Below are 19,528 nucleotides of genomic sequence, written 5' to 3'. Positions count from 1 at the left end.
GTGTATAACAATTATTCCTTCATCAGTCAGTCTCAGTCCATCCAGCTCCCCATCCTTTAGAACCCAAAAACCCTCAAAACTTCTTTTAAGCATGTAAAGAGAAGTCCAAATAGCAAGTCAAAATGGGAATTCATCTGATGAGCATATCTTATCCCTCCTTGGAATATTCATATAGTAGAAGAGTAGTTTAAAAATAGCTTTTATTTATGCCAAAATTATGAATTAAGGCTGCTTATAAAAAGATAATTTTGAAAAAATAACAAAATTTTGGAAAAAAAATTACCAAACCTTTTTTTCTTGACAGTTACTTCTGAACCTTTTTTTTGCAACTTACTAAGGTAATTCTTTTACATATGCAGTAATATTTAATTAGGATGTAATTGAAGCTCTGTGAGGAAACTGAAAATTTGGGGGTTGAAACTGAGAATTTGCCTCCATTGCTCAGCAAAATGTTAGGAACATTTAATAGTTTCAAGGTTGGTGGCCTATGATTCACATCAAATAAGTTTTACTAAGGATGCTCAAGACTTGTTTTCTTCTCTAAGATAAAAAAAAAAATCAAGCAAAATGACGCAGGAATTTAAGCTCTTTTAATAGCTCCATTTTATTTTAGCTTTTGGGCTGGTTTCCAAGACGTTGTAGAGGATCTCTGTCATTTTCCTCAGCCTCTTTGTTTAAAGTCTTCTGTAAGACTTGCCTTTTCTCCCAGTGACTTTTTCAGTGAATCAAGGAAAATGGAGGATTGAAAAGTGCTGTTTCAGGGTGTCTCAGTTCTGTGATGAATGGCAAAAAAATTATTCCACCATGCAAAAGAAAAAGAAGGCTTTAGATAATTCCCTTCTCTACCAAACAGCAACCTTTTATCTTATTTCTTTTATTGAATTGCTGGAGAGCCAAGAGAGGAATGGAGGAGTTAGGGGCCAATTACACCCACAGTGTAGCTCACATCTGGTATCAAGAATAGTTGATATTATTGTTCTTGGTCGTCTGAATATCAGCCCACCTTCTTCACACTCAAGTCCCAGCTCTGGTGGAAATAAAGGTGCACTTAGTGCCATAGGGCTCGGGAGAGAAAAATTGAGAGAGGAAAAAAGAATTATTTTCTTGAAGTTGTCCAAAACATTTCTACTTTGACCCCTACCCTAAGTTTCAACTCCTGTCCTTCGTGCACCTTTCTTGTCCCCGTCACTTCCTCCCTTCCTTCCTCACCCCCTCCCCAAAGGAAGGACTCAGTTTGCTGCCCCATGCCACAAGGCAGCCCAGTGAAGTCACATCCTGGTAGAATAAGGAACTGCATAACCCATGCACACGTCCGGAGTGCCTTCCCTTGCACTCACTTTGCACTCACTTTGGTCACAAATTCAGAGCAGTTGCACGTCCAGTGGATTTACTGAGTTAAACATGCTAAAGAGAAAACCATCTAATGCATCTGAGAAGGAGAAAAGCCAAAAACCAAAGGTAAGAATGTCATGGTTTTGTCGTTAATTAATAATAATAACAGGAATTCTTAACAATTTTTAATGCGAGGGTTTCCTCTTAAATCCTAACTTCAGGATTTTCTTATGTGCTTGCAAGTACCTCGGTGCTATAATCTCAGGAATCTGTCTGCATACACTCACTTTATAATAGTAAAGAGCCAATTCCAGGAATCATCATTGTGAACCTGCTATAGCTGTGCTAATGAATTCCAGTGCTGGACCTTTTCTGTAGTTTTATGCTCTGCATTGGTCTTTTAGCAGATGAGCACCCAAAATCCCCTCTCTCCATTTCATCTCTGATAAACCAATGATGTCCCAGAAAGGAGTGTAAGAATTAGTGAAGAATCAGTGAAGAATTAGAAAATCTATACATTTTTTCCCTTATTTTAATAAATTTGCTTTTGCATCACCATAACCACAGGAAAAGAGGGTACTTGGCAGTCAGTGCTTGTCATCTTAATTTCTCTGGGAATCATTAAAATATCAGCCTGAAAGAAATACTCGAAGCAAACTGACAACGTGCTACACTGGACACTTTCCACAATCTGGAATTGTAAGAAAGGAAGTGAGAGTTTTGCAAGATGCATAAGGATGTGTCCAATGCTGGAAATTTCTTTTCAGTCTCTGCACTGGATTGAGTGCAAAATTACCTCTGTGCATTGTATTGTAAAAGTATTGTAGAGTATTGCAAGTCTGCAGTGCAACAGCTACTGCTCAACCTGGGTACTTCAGCCTCCATTTCTGCCTCATTTATCAGTGATGAAAATTTACCAAAGACATTAGAAAACTCTTTTAGTATTTCTCTGCTTTCAACTGTTGTTTCCCAATTTACTGATCCTCTTTCTCATTGTTTGGGAATAGACCTCCCTCAGTGACTTCTGTGTCCTAAGAGATTACTGCAGACACTGTTTCAGCAAGGAGGTCTTGTGGTTTCACACAGCATTGGCTTTTGTAGACTGTGCTTGCAATTTTAGACCATGACTCATTAACAGTTAGAATTAATGGCTTTTTCAATGGATTTGAAATGATTTGATATTACTTTTTCCCCACGTTTTAATTTTTTTTAAGCATTGCGCTGGTTGTCTTGGTATGCATTTTTTTCTGCTTATTCATAATACCCTGTTTTAATGGCAGGGAAGAATTATAATTAATATCTAAGTACATTATTGATTAAACAAAAAATTACCATAGAAGATTCTGGGAATGGGCTTTGTTTCCCTCTCTTTAAAATTTTCAAAGTTTTAAAGAGAGGGAAACAAATCCCATTCCAGCCCAGTTTTGGCCACTCTCCTCTTCCAAAATAAGTCATTCCTTAACAATAGTCTGATTTTTATTTCTAAAGGCCCACTTTTGTACAGAACTGTGTACACTTTCCACAAGGGGAATGCCTTTGCTGGATGTGCTGCTCACGATCAGGGCAGGGGAACAGACAGCCCCACATTGCACAGAACAGGAATCTTTCTTTGTAGCACGTTTCAAAACTCGTCCCAGGGAAGCAACGTAAATACTCAAGTTGCTTAATGCTGAGTTGGGTAAGATGGGGCACAAGTCCTCACCTCTTGGAGAAGTTACAGGATTTCACAAGTGACCTCTGTGGGTCATGTCCTGGCTGGCCCTGCTCTGTGCTGGCCACATTTGGTCCCTCCTCATGCTCACATGGCATGATACCATTGCCACTGGGCAGGTCCTGGGCTACCTCACCTTGCCTTTAGGCCACTGAGACATCCCAGTGTCTCCAAAACATCCACACAGACTGTGGGACAGCTATAAGGCCTGGTTTTCATTTTAAATGAAAATCAGTTTTGCAGCCTTAGACCCTCAAAGGGGACACCGAAAAGATCTTTTTACGTAATTGAATCTTTTCCGTCGTGACTACTTGTCTTTATCACAACTGTACGAATTTTTGTGTGTTAATTAGAGTGTTTCACCAATATTTTCTTTTAAATCCTTTTGGTTTTATTACTTTCTAATGTGAAGAATACTGGCACGAACTGATGCCTTTTGATAAAGATTAATGAATATCACATAAGGCCAGTGTTAAAGCCTTTCTCAAGGCAACTTGCTGTCCCTGTTTAAAACCCCTCATGGAGGTGGGCAATTCAATGACCAATGCAAGAGTAATTCAGGTTCAATATCTCACTGTTCACTATGTGCAATGCAGTTGCCTTATTTATTATTGTGGTGCTAAGAGACTTCTGCAGATGTGTTAGATGCTGCATAGACAAAAATCTATTTTAATGCTCTCACTATGAAAAAGTTAATCTATGCCACAAAAGAATAGTTTTGCAGGGTTTTTTTGTCATTCAGCAAGATTTCAGTAGTGCTGCAGCCATGCTAATAACTTCTTTCAATATCTGGAAACTCTTGTGTATTCATGGATATGCATAAAACTACTGAATGCATTTATATAAATAAACATTCATTGTTAGGCAAAAAGACATCTAAACCAGGTGTAATTTCAGAGAAAACTGGGAGAGAAATGAGACAGAAATGCATTCAAAAGAGATACTGGAAGGATTGTGATCCTTTGCAAATATTTATCATTGTAGCTGTTCATACTAGTGCACATTTATACCTTGCATAACAGCTCAGGAAGCTGAATTATAAAGGAAAAGTCTTAAGGGTTAAAAATACCCTGCTTAATATTGAAGAAATTCAGCCAACTGAAGGGTTGAAGCTCTCTATTCCAAGCCTATCTGATGTAACCTATCTGTCTATCCAGGACCTTAAATGACTTTTAGAAAGTCGTGTGAGACACAAAGAACGTGTGCATCTCCCATCCCTCCCTTCAGGGAGTCCTTGCCTGCCCTCCTTTCATTCCTGCCAGATGAGACACGGCTCGGTTTACACTGTGAGGCTGCTCAGAGCTGCAGAATTATCCGTGGGCAGGTGAGGTCAGCCAAAGTAGGTCTTGCACAAAGCCCTGAGGTCCATGGTCACGCTGATGGCTGGAGTGGCTCACCGTGGCTCCTGCATTCCTGGAACCCGGCAGAGCAGAGAAAGGACACATGTCCTAGATGTGCTTCAGCTCTGGGTCTGTGCAGTCTGTCCCACCACCCCTCAGAGAGCTGGGGAGGAGGAGAGCAGTTGGCTTGGAGGATGAAGGAAAGAGTCCTGAAATCACCTGGATTTCAGCCTCTCTGAGCCTTATGATGTTGCAGATGTCAGTGAATCTGGGGAGTGGAATGAAGCAGATCTAAAATGACGGCAAGACAAAACCACTCTAACAAATTATACAGGTTCTAGTCTTCTCTTTTGTACACCCTTCAGGCAGCACTATGCACATAAAACCCCATTGAAGCACTTCACAGCTATTCTGCATTTCACTTTGCGCTGTTTTACACATTTGTCCAGGTGCAAATAATCTGTAAAAGATCCCTGCATTGTCTTGCCCATTTGCCAGCACATGCAACGTGCTGGGCAGAACCTGCCTCTTTCTCTCTCTTCCCCTGTCCTCTGGACACAGCAAACTTGAGAACTGCCTGATGATTCTTGGCTTCACTTCAACATGAAGCAAAGACGACTTTGTGCCATTTTTTCTGGCTTGACTGAAGAAAGTCTTGTGTCATTATTCTACATGACAGCTGATCTATGTTTATGCTAAAGGTTTGAGACGTTTTTGTTTCCTTATTCTGCTTCCAAATGCACTTGGTGCTTTGAACTCAGCTTACTTCTGGTATGTAAGACAATTCAGGGTCAATGCCTCTGCATTTCGTTTAGGCAAAAAAGATGTCCAATCTTCTAATTAAATCAATATTTGCTTACTTAGGGGATAAACCATTATTTGTTTTCGGGGTTATGAGAAAAGAGTAGCAAATCCAATGGGAGGAAACATTTCAATATGCAGATTTGTTCCCTAGTACAGTTTCATACCAGTAATTTTACTTTTTATAAGCTTAAAATGAAACCCTGACATTGCTGAAATCAATGCACATTTTTGCCATATTCTTGAGGCCAGAATTTCACCTTTTTATATTTTTTTCACAAAAGGCCTGATCCTGATTCTGACTTAAATGAATAAATTAGCTGCGATCCCATTGATTTCAGCAGGATTATCCTAGTAAAGTTTATTGCTTGCCTAGGAGTTTGGAGCCTGTAATGCAGACAGATGCTATAACCAAGTTTTTTGGTGCTGCTTTTGTCTCAGATGGTGGCTCATGCCTCTCCAATGGGGAATACTTATGAAAGAAAAGAAAACAGAAAATAGGTACAGCAAACCTAAACACCAAAAATCATTTGAGACATAATTAGAACTTCTGTAGGACAAGATCTGCAGTGAGGAGATTGCTCAGTGTTAATGAATATTAACTAGGATTTATCCTTGAGTGGGGAAAGCTGAAGGTTTTAATTTTATTTCAAAGGTAAAGACTGGTAGAGTTATGAAGTTTTGCATTCTTTTCTTTCCCCCTGAAATTTCAAGTGCATAATAAACAGCCAGTGCTAATGTCACAGATGCTAATTTTCACAACCATGACTGAAGTGATGTTGGTTTCCATTTGCATTTCATTCTAACAATGATGAGAGGTGATGAGTTGATGATAAGCTGTTTTCACCGCACTGCCCGCTGTGCAAATTTATGCTTATAGGCAAAGATGACACATAGTTCTGTCATTAAAGGGCTTTAGTGCATTGCCTCTTGAGCAAAGACTGTTTGTCAAAATCCATTTGAATTCTGGTAAATAAGCAGGAGCAGATGACAACATCTGGGAAGTATTTTTAAGAACCTGGTTTATGCTGTAAATACCTGTGGGCCTTTAGTGGGGGGGTTCAGAGAAAAATAATGATACTTGTTAAAACTATGTGTGTGGAGATGGGGAAAGGAGGGATTGCAGGTGACACTTCAGAAGGTGTTTTCTGTCTCCCCTAGGCTTCATAAAATACTGGAACAAGGTTAGAGTGAACCTTGGGTTATTTCCCTTGTGCGAGTGGGCGGTTCTACAATCATCTCACTGCTTCTCTGATTTCTGCTATTTTTTCTTTATTTATAATATCATCATGCTTCACAAGTCTTCAGCTAATTATTCTTTACTTTCATGAGCAGCTTCCGAAAGTTGCATCTTAACATATATGTTAACATATCTCTTCTAGAAAGGTATTGAAATTAGAGGATTTTTTTTTTTTTCTCAGCAGGAAGTAAAAGTCCAGAGTGTTTGTGGGGAAAGAGCAGTGATCTCTGACCTGGCCCTTGGCAGGAGGCTGATTAGGATGACCAGACTCCCCATTTTGATCAAAATATAGTCTCAAAACTCTTGGCTAGCTTTTGTTACAATGGAAAAATTATATCTGTGGCCTGTTCCAGTACTGATTTATTTTGTGTGTTCCCTTGATTAAGCATCTTTTGACATTTTTGTCAACTTTGCACAATACTCATTTAATTTGTTTTTCTTCCCTGTCTTGGTTTCCTTCACTGGCCAGGCTTAATCCTTAAGAGCAGAATATTTTAAAACAAGTGAGAGCAACCTTCTGAAGGGAATATTTACACATTAATATTCATTTTGCTTACAGTAACAAATCCAGGGTTTTGTTTGTTTTCTTAAGCAAGTAGGAACATTTCAAAAAGTCTGCCTGAACCACCTTATCCAGGCATTTTTAGAAACCAGACTATCAGCCACCGCATTTATAACTGTGCTCTCTGATAAATAACATAGCCCAACCACCAAGGTGACACAAATCAGCATTAGATGTCTCCTAATGCTTTAAGAGTTGTTTAAGAGCAGTTGACTTACTTACTGTGTTTCTAGGAAAACCCAAATACCCCAAAGGAAACATTGGTTGGGATACCTGTCATTGCTGGGGAAAAAGCTGTAAAAATGTACGGGCAGGACTGGCAGAGGATGTGGCTTACAGTTTCCTGTACCTCCATATTCATCTAGTAATCTATGTCACAGCATAAATTCAGACAAAAGCTGCTATAAAGCCATCACTTGGCAGCTGTAAAAGCACTTTCTGGGTGGCCACAAACACTTCAGCCAGGAGAATCAATCCCTTGCTATATGGGTAGAACCTGCTGGGAATACCCACTCCTGAGAAGGGGAAAAAAAGTCTTCTGGGTCTCTGTAATCACAATATCCCTTCAGCTTTCTGTTCTGAAAGGCTGCAACAGAGACAGCAGAGCTACTCCAGTTGTTAGAAACAGTTATACTCTGTTCCACAAATTGGCAGTGTCAGTGGTTTTGTTCAACACTTGCTGCTTGGCACCAGGCTACAGATTATATATGCTCAGAATATTTAGCATATCATATATCCTTGAAACCATCCTAATGGAAAACTTCATGAATCAGAGGTGTGCCTGTTGTATGCCTGTTGTATTCCTGTTGTTATTCCACAGGAAGATGAATGATCACTTATCTTTTTTCTAAGTGAAATCTCTTCTGTATTAATGCTTACTCTAACTCTTGTAGTTTAAAAAAAAAATTATTCCACTTACAGTGCACCCAAGAGCATGTTCTTACTATTTTTTTTTCTTCTTAAACCTGAGAGTGAAATTCCAGCCTCTGGAGAAGTTTGGAGACTTCTTCAGAGAAGCTACTTCTTTGACTTTGCACAATATATACTTTTCTGCTACTTTTCCTCTCCATACTGTCTTTAGTTTATTCCATGGATACACAAAAATCTGGATAATGATTTCACCTGTACAGAATCTTCAGGCTGCTTAGTTGCCAGTCATAACATCTTCTGGCCCCTTTCTGGAAAGCTGAAATTCAAGAGCAAAGGGTCTTCTATCTCATCACCCAGCACTGAAGCTGACAAGTGTTCTCTGGCAACAAGCTCTAGTGACCTGCTAGTTTGCACCATTATGTATTCTGGGAGGAGTAAAAGGACTTCTTTTAGTCCTTTCCCTACCCTTCTTTATCTTCATCTCTTTTAGCATCTTCACAAGAACAGCCATGTAAGCTAACACTGCTGAACTTGATTTCCATAAGGTGCTGAATGGTCACTTCCTTGAGAGCTGTAAGAAGTGAGAGTTCCCCTACTTGTCCATGCTGACCTGATGTGGTAGCTTTGGTAGGTTTGCTGTTCTTCCAGGTATGTTGAAGGACAAGTGGGACATGAGTCCCTGAATACTGGAGTACTTGGCTTTAGGTTTTTCTGCAGAGCTCCTCATGGCTTCCTTCGGGAGAGGATAAACACCAGAGGAGTTCTGCTCCACCAGAAAACATGCTGCAGTTTCGTGTCTTCCCTCTACCATTATGGTTGAGACAGAGGTGGAGATGTGTCATTGACAGGGTGCAGCCATGAGACAGAGAAATCAGCTTCACTTAGTGACAGCACAGCCCAAAGCAGATGTGTGAGGAGGGGACAACAGTGGCCGAGCCAGCTGAGCGAGCTCACGTGGCTTCTCTGCTGCCTGCACCTGTGCAAAGGGGATGCTCAGCTCTGCTGCTCCTCAGTGGCTTCACTGGCCACAGCTGCGCTGTTTTGCTCTTGCATTTCTGTCTCTCTGCCTCCTTTAAGATCAGATGTAATGCTCAAAAACCACTTCAAAAAGCTGAAAAGGGGACATGGTTCACTGATGGTTAGAGCAGCTCAGAAGCTGTGGAGAGGTTGCATGAAATGACTGATGGTGGTAGAGCAGCCATCCAGCTCTAGCACAAGCACGTGGCAGGGCTCTTCTGATGTTGATTACTGGCATGTTTACATCTTTTTCTTCCTGTCTCTGTAATGGAGTTTGCACTTTTAATATATCTTGGTAATTGTGGTAAACCATTTGAAAATGTCTTTGTATTTGCGATTTTAGCCAGCATGTGAAGGAATGGAAAGAGGCAATATCTTCCTACCCCTTCAAGACAGTTTAAAATAATGTAGTTGGTAGAGTTCCCTTTGCAGTGATAGGGCTGATTTCAGTAGGATTTGGAGTATGTCCTTAAATCTGGGGTTCAAAGAACACCTCAAAGCCCTCACTGGTGTCGCTGCCTCAGGAGCAGCATTTTACTGGTGTCTCCACTACGTGTGGTTCTCGTGGAAGCTGCTGGAGCAGGGGAGGGGGAAAATGCTCAGTCTCACTCTTCTCATGTGTCAGAATGAAAACACACTTCAGACACCTGGTACACTTGTTTTTCGTGAAATGAAGCTGTTGTTTTCCACTGAGCTATGATCACAACAATTTATGCCACAGAGATAATGAAATGGAGAGAGGGGAATACATGTGCTCTTACTGGTACTCCAGTGAGCTGTTAGTTGTATTATTTCCTTTTCTGGAGTGACCTGAACAGAATCAGAATGATATCTTCAGATTCCTAGATTTTTTTCCCCTAGGATTGCAATTCTAGAGTTTACACAACAAAGCGAACATGGAATTTAATGCATTATAACTTGTGCTCTAAAAAGGATTCTTACACACTCCTGAATCATATGGAAAGCCTGAGCTGCCAACCTTCTTTCAGCTTCCATACAAAACCAAAAGCATGCTGAACTTATAAGTTCAAAAGTCCCAGGAGCATATTTAGGATTCCCAGGCATAAATTGTACAAGCATGTCCAGTTTTTGAAGCCTGAGAAGCTGCAATGAAGTGCCACGTGTGCTTTCTTTAACTGGACAGTAAGGATAACTTTGGCCTGTTGATGACAACAAGCTGACATTGGAACACAGCCATTAGACAAGGGAGGACACAAGAAAAAGCAAAAATGGTGACCCTAGTCTACATTTCAAAGGAGTCAAAAGTTAATCCACTCTAATGAACCTAGTATTTTATTTCTTTGTTGCTTTTTTTGCTTTGTTTTCCAATATAAAAATGATTTAAATAAATGGACAGATAGAGCTGATGAAGCACTCAAATTCACAGTGACTGATGATGGATACTGCACTGAATTTTGCTTCTCTACTGTAGTGCATCTCCATTAAGGCAATTTCAGCTAATCTCACTATGGATTCATTAATCAAGTGTAGTCAGGATGTCTGAAGGGAGATAATGAGGGGGAAAAATGGCCTATTGTTTGCATCTTATTCTTCAGCTAGTTATTTTGTTTGTCATGTCCCATAATATTTGTACCTCCATAAATAAGTTCCAGTTGCAATTAATTATCATAGCAGATGACTGGGACACCTTTACTTACAAATTCAAAATCATTCCATAATAGATCAATTAAATTTGGGCTCTCTTTACATCACATGCCTATACATATAGTATCAGTTAGCAGTGAAATGGAAACAAGGTGGACTGGTGCTTTTTAAAATTTCCTCCCTTTATCCAAAGATGCAAGTATCCACAGAGATAAAGTCCCTAATCCCACACCTTTTTCTCTAAGCACTAATATCCTGCAGCATCAGCAGTCCTTAGTGTCTTCCAAAATTTCTCCTCTAAAATGCCCAAGAAAAGATTTGTTCATTTTTTACTTACTTTTTACTCATTTAGGATTACATACTGTATATCTACCCCACATAAAGCTGTCACTATATTACTTTAAAAAAAAAGAAAATTTGAGGTTCTAAGAGCCCAGTGGGTTTGGAGACTGCTGAAGATGGGAATGTTTATAAGCTCTGTGATATTAACTGCAGCACTCAACCTCAGGTGACATAAAGCATGCAAAAAAGAACTTTCTGTCAGTTTTATTATTTCTAAAAAGGTTCCCCTTGAAAGAGAAGAGTGACCTTGCTCTGCTGAGCTGACATATGCCACTGAATTAATGGCTGGGCTTTGCTGTAGGGAAGCTTGCAGAAACATTACAACTCCAATGGCTGAGTTTGCTGCGAACATTAATCAGGGGAACCAAGATGATGTATCAAACACTCATTTAAAAGTAATAAAAACTAACTCTCTTTCTGGCCCCCTCCCCCAAGTTCCTTAGAATTAGCTTATTGTTGGTCATTACCTGTTGTCAAGGGTAAGGCTGCAGTAGGGCAGTGAAACTCGTGTAAGGGCTTTCTGGAGTTTGCTTACTCTTCAGAAAAAGAACAAACGAGCTTTTGGGACGGTCACACTTGACCGTGGCTTAGAGGTTATTTTTTTAATCTTGTTTTCATCTGGAAGGTCGTTTGAAGGAACACCTTTCACTGAACAGCCACATTCCCACCTCCTCTGGCAGTGCGTGCTGGTTCCCCACTTGTGGGTGTGCTGGCCAGGCCTGGGGGTCCCTGCAAAACTGAACCTTTGGGGCTGCATTCTTCTCAGCCCCTCTTCAGGCAAATGTATTTTTGTCTTTATTTAGTCAAACATGCTTGTGAGTAATTTCTCTCACACAGGAAATCCAGCAAAACCCTGCAAGGTCAGGACCTAGATAACACACAGCATTATTAAAATCATGCTGTTTAAGTAAGCAGGGAAAGGACTTTAATTGAAGCTGCTAGGTGATTTGGTTTTAACATGTGAGAATTCGTCTGTGAATTCAGCGGGTTTGAAGAGGAGGAAGTTTCAGGAGAGGAAAGATGTTGGTATTTAAGGGATTAAAGATCAAAGCCTGCAATGCTTATGTAGTGTTTAACCAGCCTTTACTCAGGCAGTGCTCCCCTCTACGGCAGTGATGGTTTTGTGGAGGGTGGATTTCAAGGCTCATCCCTCGGTGATCTGCCCATGTGTAAATGAAGGGTAGAAAAAGGATAGCAGGGAGGTGGAAGTGCACATGATGCCAAATCCTTAGCTGTCATTTTCATAGCTCCTCTGAGTTTGTCACACATCCTTAACCTTCTTTTAAAGTCATTTTCTTTTCATGGTTTTGTGTGCCACTGAAAGTCACTTTTAATTAAATGTCATATAAATAATAAAGTCTTAATTACATAATTATTGCAAATACCTGTGTGCACACTCCCAGAATTGGACAGACTGCCAGAAGAGCGCTTGGAGTGACTTTTCTCATTGGGAACTGAGAGTGCTCTGCAGGAACAATGGTGCTCAAAACTCAGGGTCAATGTGCATTTAAAGAAAGTGGAGTCAGGTTCCTCCCCCACTTGCACATTTTGCAATACTCACTTGCACAAAACTTTCTGAGTGTTAAGACTGGCATTTCCTAAATTGCTTCCTTATTTAGTCCCTCTCAAAGATGTTTAATCAACACAGCACTTTTTATTTTTTGCCTGACCAAAATGCCTCTTTGCTCAGATGTCCTACATGGCTGCCCCTTCCAGGGGAAGACTTACAGACCTTGCAAAAAATCCCATAGCAGCTCTGCCCTTGTCTCAGCTGCCCCAGTGCCTGCCCAGGGCAAGGTGCCCCTGGAAGGACTGGAGGCTGGTTTTTAGTGGTGACCCTGACTGGGTTATTGGGAACTCCGTGCCTGGTGTCAGCAGGGAGTCAGGGCTGAGAGACAGAGGCTGGTACCACTTAGAGGCACTGATAAAACAGCTGCTCAGTGTTTACTTTGGAGAGTGCAGTTTGTTCACCTGGGGGAGTGAATTTTTTAAATTCAGCTCTGCTTTTCCAGTGCTTTTCCACTGTTAAAATTGGGGTGTTTGATCTGAGGCTTGGTGGTGGCAGTTCTGTTCAAGGTTCACTTTGCTCCCCTCTCTCCCCCACCTCCATGCAGCTACTGAACACCAGGCCATGATAACAACCAGCCTTTTATAGAGTCATTTTTAAGCCAGTTAAAAATGCCATTTCAGTAGATTGCTCTATTTGAGTTAGCAGGAACAAGCTGTATCTTTTTTATTGCTTTTGACTGGTGAAGTGCAAGGTTTAGGCCGTGTTTCATGTGGGCTATAAAGTTATATTAATGTGTTGGTTAGTGGTCAGAAGTTCTGTATGTGTAACTAATGTGTAAATAGGAAAAATTCCCTGTGGTACAGAGGTCATGATGTTTTCTCTTCTGTTGCTTCCCTTACCCTTTGGAGAGTCACTTAATCTTTTATGTAAATTCTCATTCTTTATACAGAAGTGAGGATTTTTTTGGTGGTGTTTGGTTTGTGAGTTTTTTTCCCACAGAACATCCAAAAAGCTGTAAATTGCTGTCTTGCCATCTGGGAAAGTAGGAGACAATTCTTTTGATTATCTATGCAAGAAGATAAGCTAGCAGAGTGGAAATATTCATCCCTACTTGGTAACTCTTTCATTCTCAGAGTGGTCTCCTCCTTCTGAAGGGACCAGAACCATTAGGGAATAGAACAAATGAATCAAATCCTGATCTCCACTTATCTTCATCAATCAGAGCAGCAAGAAGAACAGGCTGTTCTCCTGAGGGCTGCTGGATCTGCTCTCAAAAAAGAGGGAAGAAGACAAGTGTCTGTGGCAGGCAAGGAAATTGAGCAACATGCTGAGCTCCCTTTTTATTACTTCCAGTGTCCACGTTTGCCCCTGTACAGCTTACATGGTTTGGGGAGTCTAAGGATGAATGGAAGCTAAAAATTAAAATGCATGGGGGAATTTGAAGAGATTTACTTGTGTGAGAGGGTCAGTACAAAGCCTTTGACACATGCAGGATTTAAAACATATTTTGAATAGGACTTGAAGCAAAATATAATGGGCCAGAATTTATGACAGCAGGCAACCACATTGCTGAGCAGTGTGAATTGTCCACAGAAAAATATGGGATGAATATCTCCCATAATGATTATTTATCAGGATAACTGCAGTCAGTTTTGGCTCGAAGGTTGTTTTTAGACACAGGGAAGCTCTGACTAGTTTGTCACAGACAAGAACTTAGTTCTCCTGTATGTCCTACAAGGGAAGGATCATTCATAACATAAAGACATGGATTGCAGAACCTGTTGTTGTCCTACTATTTGCTTACCATACCATATTATTTTCTAGGGAAAATGATAGGCTATTTACAGTCAAGCCAGACAATCAACTGCAGACTGTCCAAATTAAAATAAACAACAATTACATAGCACTTATCCCTTTAAAAGGGTTATTTAAAATTCCTGGATTTCAGGGAATAAATTATGTAGGAGAAGGAAGAAGGTTTTCAAATACTGAAAAGTGTCTTTGATATTTTCTATTATGTTAGTTTGGAATACTGAGTGGGAAGAGATGAAAGTTAATGCGTTGATTTATAGAAATTATTTGATCGGCCCTTGTGCGGGAAAACACAGTTGTTTCTCCCTCTGCCCATGCCTCCATTAGATTTTACTGAGTGAATTCATATTTGCTTAACATATCCCTGGGTAGCTCTTGCATGAATTGAGCCAGAAAAACCACTTAACTTTATAGGATGCTGAATCCTGGTATCAAAAGTCAATAGCGTATTTTCTCTTAGTAGCTTTGCATTTACTTTAAAAGCTTCCCTTCACCTGGAAATAAGGCCTGTCCATATCTTCACAAAGTAGGTGTTCCCTGACACTAATGCAGTGACTGACACTACTGAAAGTAATAGTCCCATTCCCTTTGCAGCCAGGAGCCCCTAAACCTGCTTTTTGTTATCAGTGTAATGGGGTTGGATACATTTTTAAAAGGTGGTGCCTATTGATTACTTAATGGAAAAAGTTAGTGTAGAGAACTGCTGAAGCAGCCCTATTCAGTGCTCTCCAGTGCAGCAACACCATTATCTAGAACAGTGGAAATCATCCTGTAACCCTTATTAATATTTAATAAGGATGAAGCAGCATTGAAGTACACTACCAATAGCCCCAGGCTCCTGCACGTGTAGGATATAAGATTGTTTCGAGGGTCAAAGAAGAATAACTGTGCTCAAGTGTTTATAGGTAAGACCAACACTAAACAATGTTTTCCCTCTTGTTCCCTTTAAACTATTTCCAGCACATCTGCACTTTAATATACACTTATTCCTACTAGACATATTGAAGTGTTGGAATGCAACAGAAAGGTCAGTGTATGTTTAGAGATTGCTCAGACAATTTTATACTTTCCCTTCCCAGTGTTGCTGTGAATCCCAGGCTCCCTTCTCCCTCCTGCTCTGTGCTGCAGGGCACATTTGGCTGGGCTGACAAGCTAGTCAAAGGTGTTAATCCTATCTAATAGAACCATAATCCTCAGGGCTGTGTTTTTATATCATACTATTGAGCTAACCCCTTGTCACAGGATGTTCTTCATCTACTTAATAGCAAAGCTTTTTATGGGAATTTTAGATAAAATTAAATGTACAATTCAAATAGTAATTTTCAGTTCCACAATGTAAAAAAAAAACAAACCACAGTGTTTAGACAACAGAGATTTTACAATCAATAACAAATTATTTTTTTATTTTCTTTTTTATTTTCCCCTCAGTGAATAGTAAATGTCATTATAGTTGTCCAAAAATATTCACAAATCTGGGTCAGTTTCTTCAAATAACCTTTGGCTGGAAATATTTTTCAGGTTAGATGTGCCCAGAAATATAGGGCAGGGGAGGAAAAAGAGGATGTTATTATTCTTTTAAGCTGCACTGCTTGGAATATGAAGCCAAAATATGGGTAGGCTTTTCCCTTCCATCTGACTCTGCTCAGGTTCCCACTGCTTTGTCCACATTCATTTTTTGGGGGAGGGGGCAGAACTGGTTACTGAATAAGTTTGGGAAAACAGGGAAATATATCAAGGAGGGATTCCTCTTTAACTCCTCAGGAAGCAGGTCCATGCCAGCCCTAAGTGTGCTCCCAAACCAGTCCTTTGCTCCTCCTCTTTGGTTGCCCAAAGGATGTTCTACCTCTGTTGCTCCTGAGGCTGCCTCATGGTCATTCTTGCCTGGTGGAGAAGATTGGAACTCTGTAATAGGAAAGCTGGGAGCTCACAAGGCTTTTGTGAGTATTGACAGCAAAAGGAGGGAGCTGGAGATGCCAGGTGAAGAGTGCACAGTGGGTGCTTTGGAAATCTGGGGGAGATGAAAATGTGACTCATGTGGCTGGGGGTGGGGGAAGGAAGCAATGGAACAAGGAACTGCTTTGGCTGAAATCACATAGGCAAGGCAAAAGGATGAATAACTACAGGAAAAGCTGTAGCCCAGATACTCTGAAATCACTTATTAAATCAGACAGAGTGCATTTATTTTGTGGTTTACTATTTTGTTCAGTGTCTTTTTCCTCCAGAGGGGATTTTGAATACTCAGAAATAGACTGAGCTTATATTGCCTCATGTATAATAGAGAGCCCTGCTCAAGAACTCTCATACTGCATTAAAGATTTTCATTTAGTATGGAAGAGGGGAAGTACTTAAAAAACCCAACCCATTCTAGATCCAGCTGTGAGTATTGGTGAAGACATAAAAACAAGCTCTTAAAGGCACTGTAGAGAAGATATATGTCCAAATTTTGGCTGTTTCTAGGGACACACTTAAAGGGACTCCCAGCTTGGCATCAATGTAATTTTATGCATTTTGCCCCCATGGGCAGTGCAGTGTCAGGCAGCTCTGCCTGAGCATGTCTGGCAGGTATTTCTGTATGACCCCACTCCTCAAAATCTGCTGTGCCACCTCCCTCCTTTCCATGCCATTTATCCACATGGAGAAAGAGTGAAAACTAGAAGGAAGGCAGAGCAATCTATTCACTCCTAATGCACGACTCAGGTGATGCAGCTTTGTTAAGCCAAGTAATGCTGTAGCATGGCAGAAAATTGTACCCATCTATGTTTAAAAATCAGAATTTCTCATTGTAAAATTGATAAGAAAAGTAGAAGGCTTGCCTGATAATTCTGTTACTTACTCCCTTTTCAATGTGTTCATTTTGGACAAGATATATTCATAATCCTCAGCAGTCCTTGCTCATTCCTGATGGTAAAGAATCATAAATTGTCTTCCCAGCTACAAAAATACATTGTATAAATTGCCACAATTTACACCACCACAACCAAGTCTATTGCTTGTATCATATTTATGATGACACTTTTTTTTTTGAAACTCATAAACAAGTCTTTCTTACCTGCAAATAATGCATGGTTATTTACATACATAAGTAATGTGAAACAGATGTAGAAGGACTCATAATCATATCCATTACTTAATTAGTATTTGAAGCAGTATTGTTTCTCTGACTTATTTTTCTACTTCTGCCTGTACAGTCATAATTATTTTTTCCCCTACAGCCACCTCATATTTTGTTTCTAGCTGGAAGCAGCAGTTCATGGCCCACTGATATGGGAGGGATTTTAAATGCCAACAGGTGGCTTGACAGTTTTTAAGTCTTAATAAGAGAACAAAGCAAAGCAGCAGTGAGTCAAGGTTTGTCTTCTCTTCTTTTGCAGCGCACCAGCAGCTTTGGGAGCTTTGACCGTTTCAGGCACCACTCGATATCAAAGACAGATGATTCAGCTGAGGTCTGTAGAACCCAAACTTTGAATTTCTGCAGTTCACTTTCCCATGACAGTTATGCAAAAAACATTGGGAAGCTCTTGTGTAAATTTTGCAGTGCCGAGAACTTTACTTGTATGCCTGCATTTGTTTGGTGATTGAGGCCCTGACAAAAAAAAAAAAACAAAACAAGAGAATCACACCTAAAATTTGGCACTTTGATGTGAAAATAGAAACAATTTAAAAAAAAAAATGCGCTTCACATTGATGCCTGCCCAAAGTAACCAGCACTTTACAAGTAACCCACAGATGTCTCACTTTTAAGACCTCTGCAAAAATTCCCTGAATTCTTATTGATATTAGGGACAATAAATAATGGGAAACAACATTACCTACAAAAAAATACATTTTCTTTCTGTCATTCATACATAGAGTATTGTGCTGGAAACCTGTTTAGGTGCACAGTTTCCAAGGAAAATGGCAATGACTGAATATTGTCATGCTAACTGTGTTAGTGTCCTTAATATTTCCTGTAATTTCTGCTTCAGCTTGCTGTGTTTTATTTTCTTGGTGAGTTATTGCTTACTTTTTGATTTCAAAACAGATATCTGAGCTGGAGACTATAAGTGACATTGGGGAGGCAGTACAAATCAAAGCAGCAAGCAATGGAGGAAGCCTGAGTAAGAAGATGAGAGCCATTTCACTTACCATGAGGAAAAAGATGGGCAAAAAATACATCAAGGCACTCTCTGAGGAGATGGTAAATACAGTCTAAGAGCCTTGTGTTTGTTGGAAATACATGTGAAGCAGTAAAAATATTATGTGCATTTTTTCTGTTCATGTTTCAACTGTCCTCAGCTGTGACAAACCATAAAACCAGGGTAACAACACATACTGAACTAAGCCAGCTTTTGGTATGTACCTGCTCTTTCATGTGCTTTTTAGTGTACACACAAATCACACAGCAAGGGCTCAAGAGTCATAAGAATTTTACTTCATTTAATTTTGCTTTTTCATTGAGGAACATTTGTATGAGCACAAAACCCCTCCTCATGTGAACACAAGGGAGTATTGGTTGAACCCCATCATCAGTGTGATGCTCAGTGTGTACAAAAATCTTCATTAAAAGAATTTATCTCCCAATACAAGAATTATTTCTGAAGTCCACTTCGTAAAGGTCAGCCAACATCTCAGAGAATTCCAGCTCATATGCCTTATCTCCTTTTACCTTATCTAATCTTAGTGGAACTATCTTTATTAAACATAAAAAACATAATCTTGCACATACTGAAAACCCTGTTTTCTCAGTACTTTGTGTCAGTAAGTTCCAAAATTTAAAACTATATGAAAAAAAACTTGTCATACGTAACTATCCCCCAAAAAATCTATCTAGTCTGCATCCTATCTCACATGTCAATATAAGGTAAGTAAGGAAAATCAATGAGGAATGTCACAAGTAGAAAACAATTTTTCACAGGATACTTTAAATGCCTTTTGGAGGACCAAGACAAGGATTTGTATTTCATTAGTTTAGTTTTCTTTTATTTTTTTTCTAAAGTGCAATCGATGATCTTTATATTATATTTTTATATTTCCTTTCTGCACATTTAAAGCAACAATTCCCATGACAGAAATTCAATGGATTATCTGGTTGGACACACATGTAGCATGATCTTCCTTCCTGCAGGAGATGATGGCAATCAATACCAGCCTCCTGATTAATCTGTTATGCTGCTGGCTGCTGTAACAAGCACAATTCTTTTTGGAAACCAATATAGTTCTTCATTTCAGTGCTCTGCCTGATATGTACCTGTATGTGTCTCTAATTCACACATGCACTGTCATTTTTTGCTTCATCATCTAACTGGTGAATAACTAATTTTTCCCCAAATACAATGTGCTGAAGGAAGTTTCAGTTGCATCAGGTATCACATGCAACATGATAAATTCTACTGAAAAATCCTTCCTT

General features: G+C 39.8%; 1 protein-coding gene across 2 annotated transcripts in view; it reads left to right on the top strand.

The window, feature by feature from the left end:
* Positions 1–1,344: 1,344 nt before the first annotated feature.
* LOC132070232 (SAM domain-containing protein SAMSN-1-like) overlaps positions 1,345–19,528 on the top strand; it is a 34,179-nt gene continuing 15,995 nt past the window's right edge. Inside the window, exons 1-4 of one of the 2 annotated variants that reach the window (XM_059466892.1) lie at positions 8,459–8,504; positions 15,904–16,079; positions 17,514–17,585; positions 18,164–18,319. In XM_059466892.1, coding sequence (XP_059322875.1) covers positions 15,915–16,079; positions 17,514–17,585; positions 18,164–18,319 — 393 coding nt within the window. In that variant the 5' untranslated portion in view covers positions 8,459–8,504; positions 15,904–15,914. Of the gene's footprint in view, positions 1,459–8,458; positions 8,505–15,903; positions 16,080–17,513; positions 17,586–18,163; positions 18,320–19,528 lie in introns of those variants that run through there. The other variant, XM_059466893.1, reaches the window with a different exon arrangement.

This window comes from Ammospiza nelsoni, chromosome 2 (assembly GCF_027579445.1).
Source record: "Ammospiza nelsoni isolate bAmmNel1 chromosome 2, bAmmNel1.pri, whole genome shotgun sequence".
NCBI lineage: Eukaryota > Metazoa > Chordata > Aves > Passeriformes > Passerellidae > Ammospiza > Ammospiza nelsoni.
This window is presented reverse-complemented; position numbering and strand designations above follow the sequence as displayed.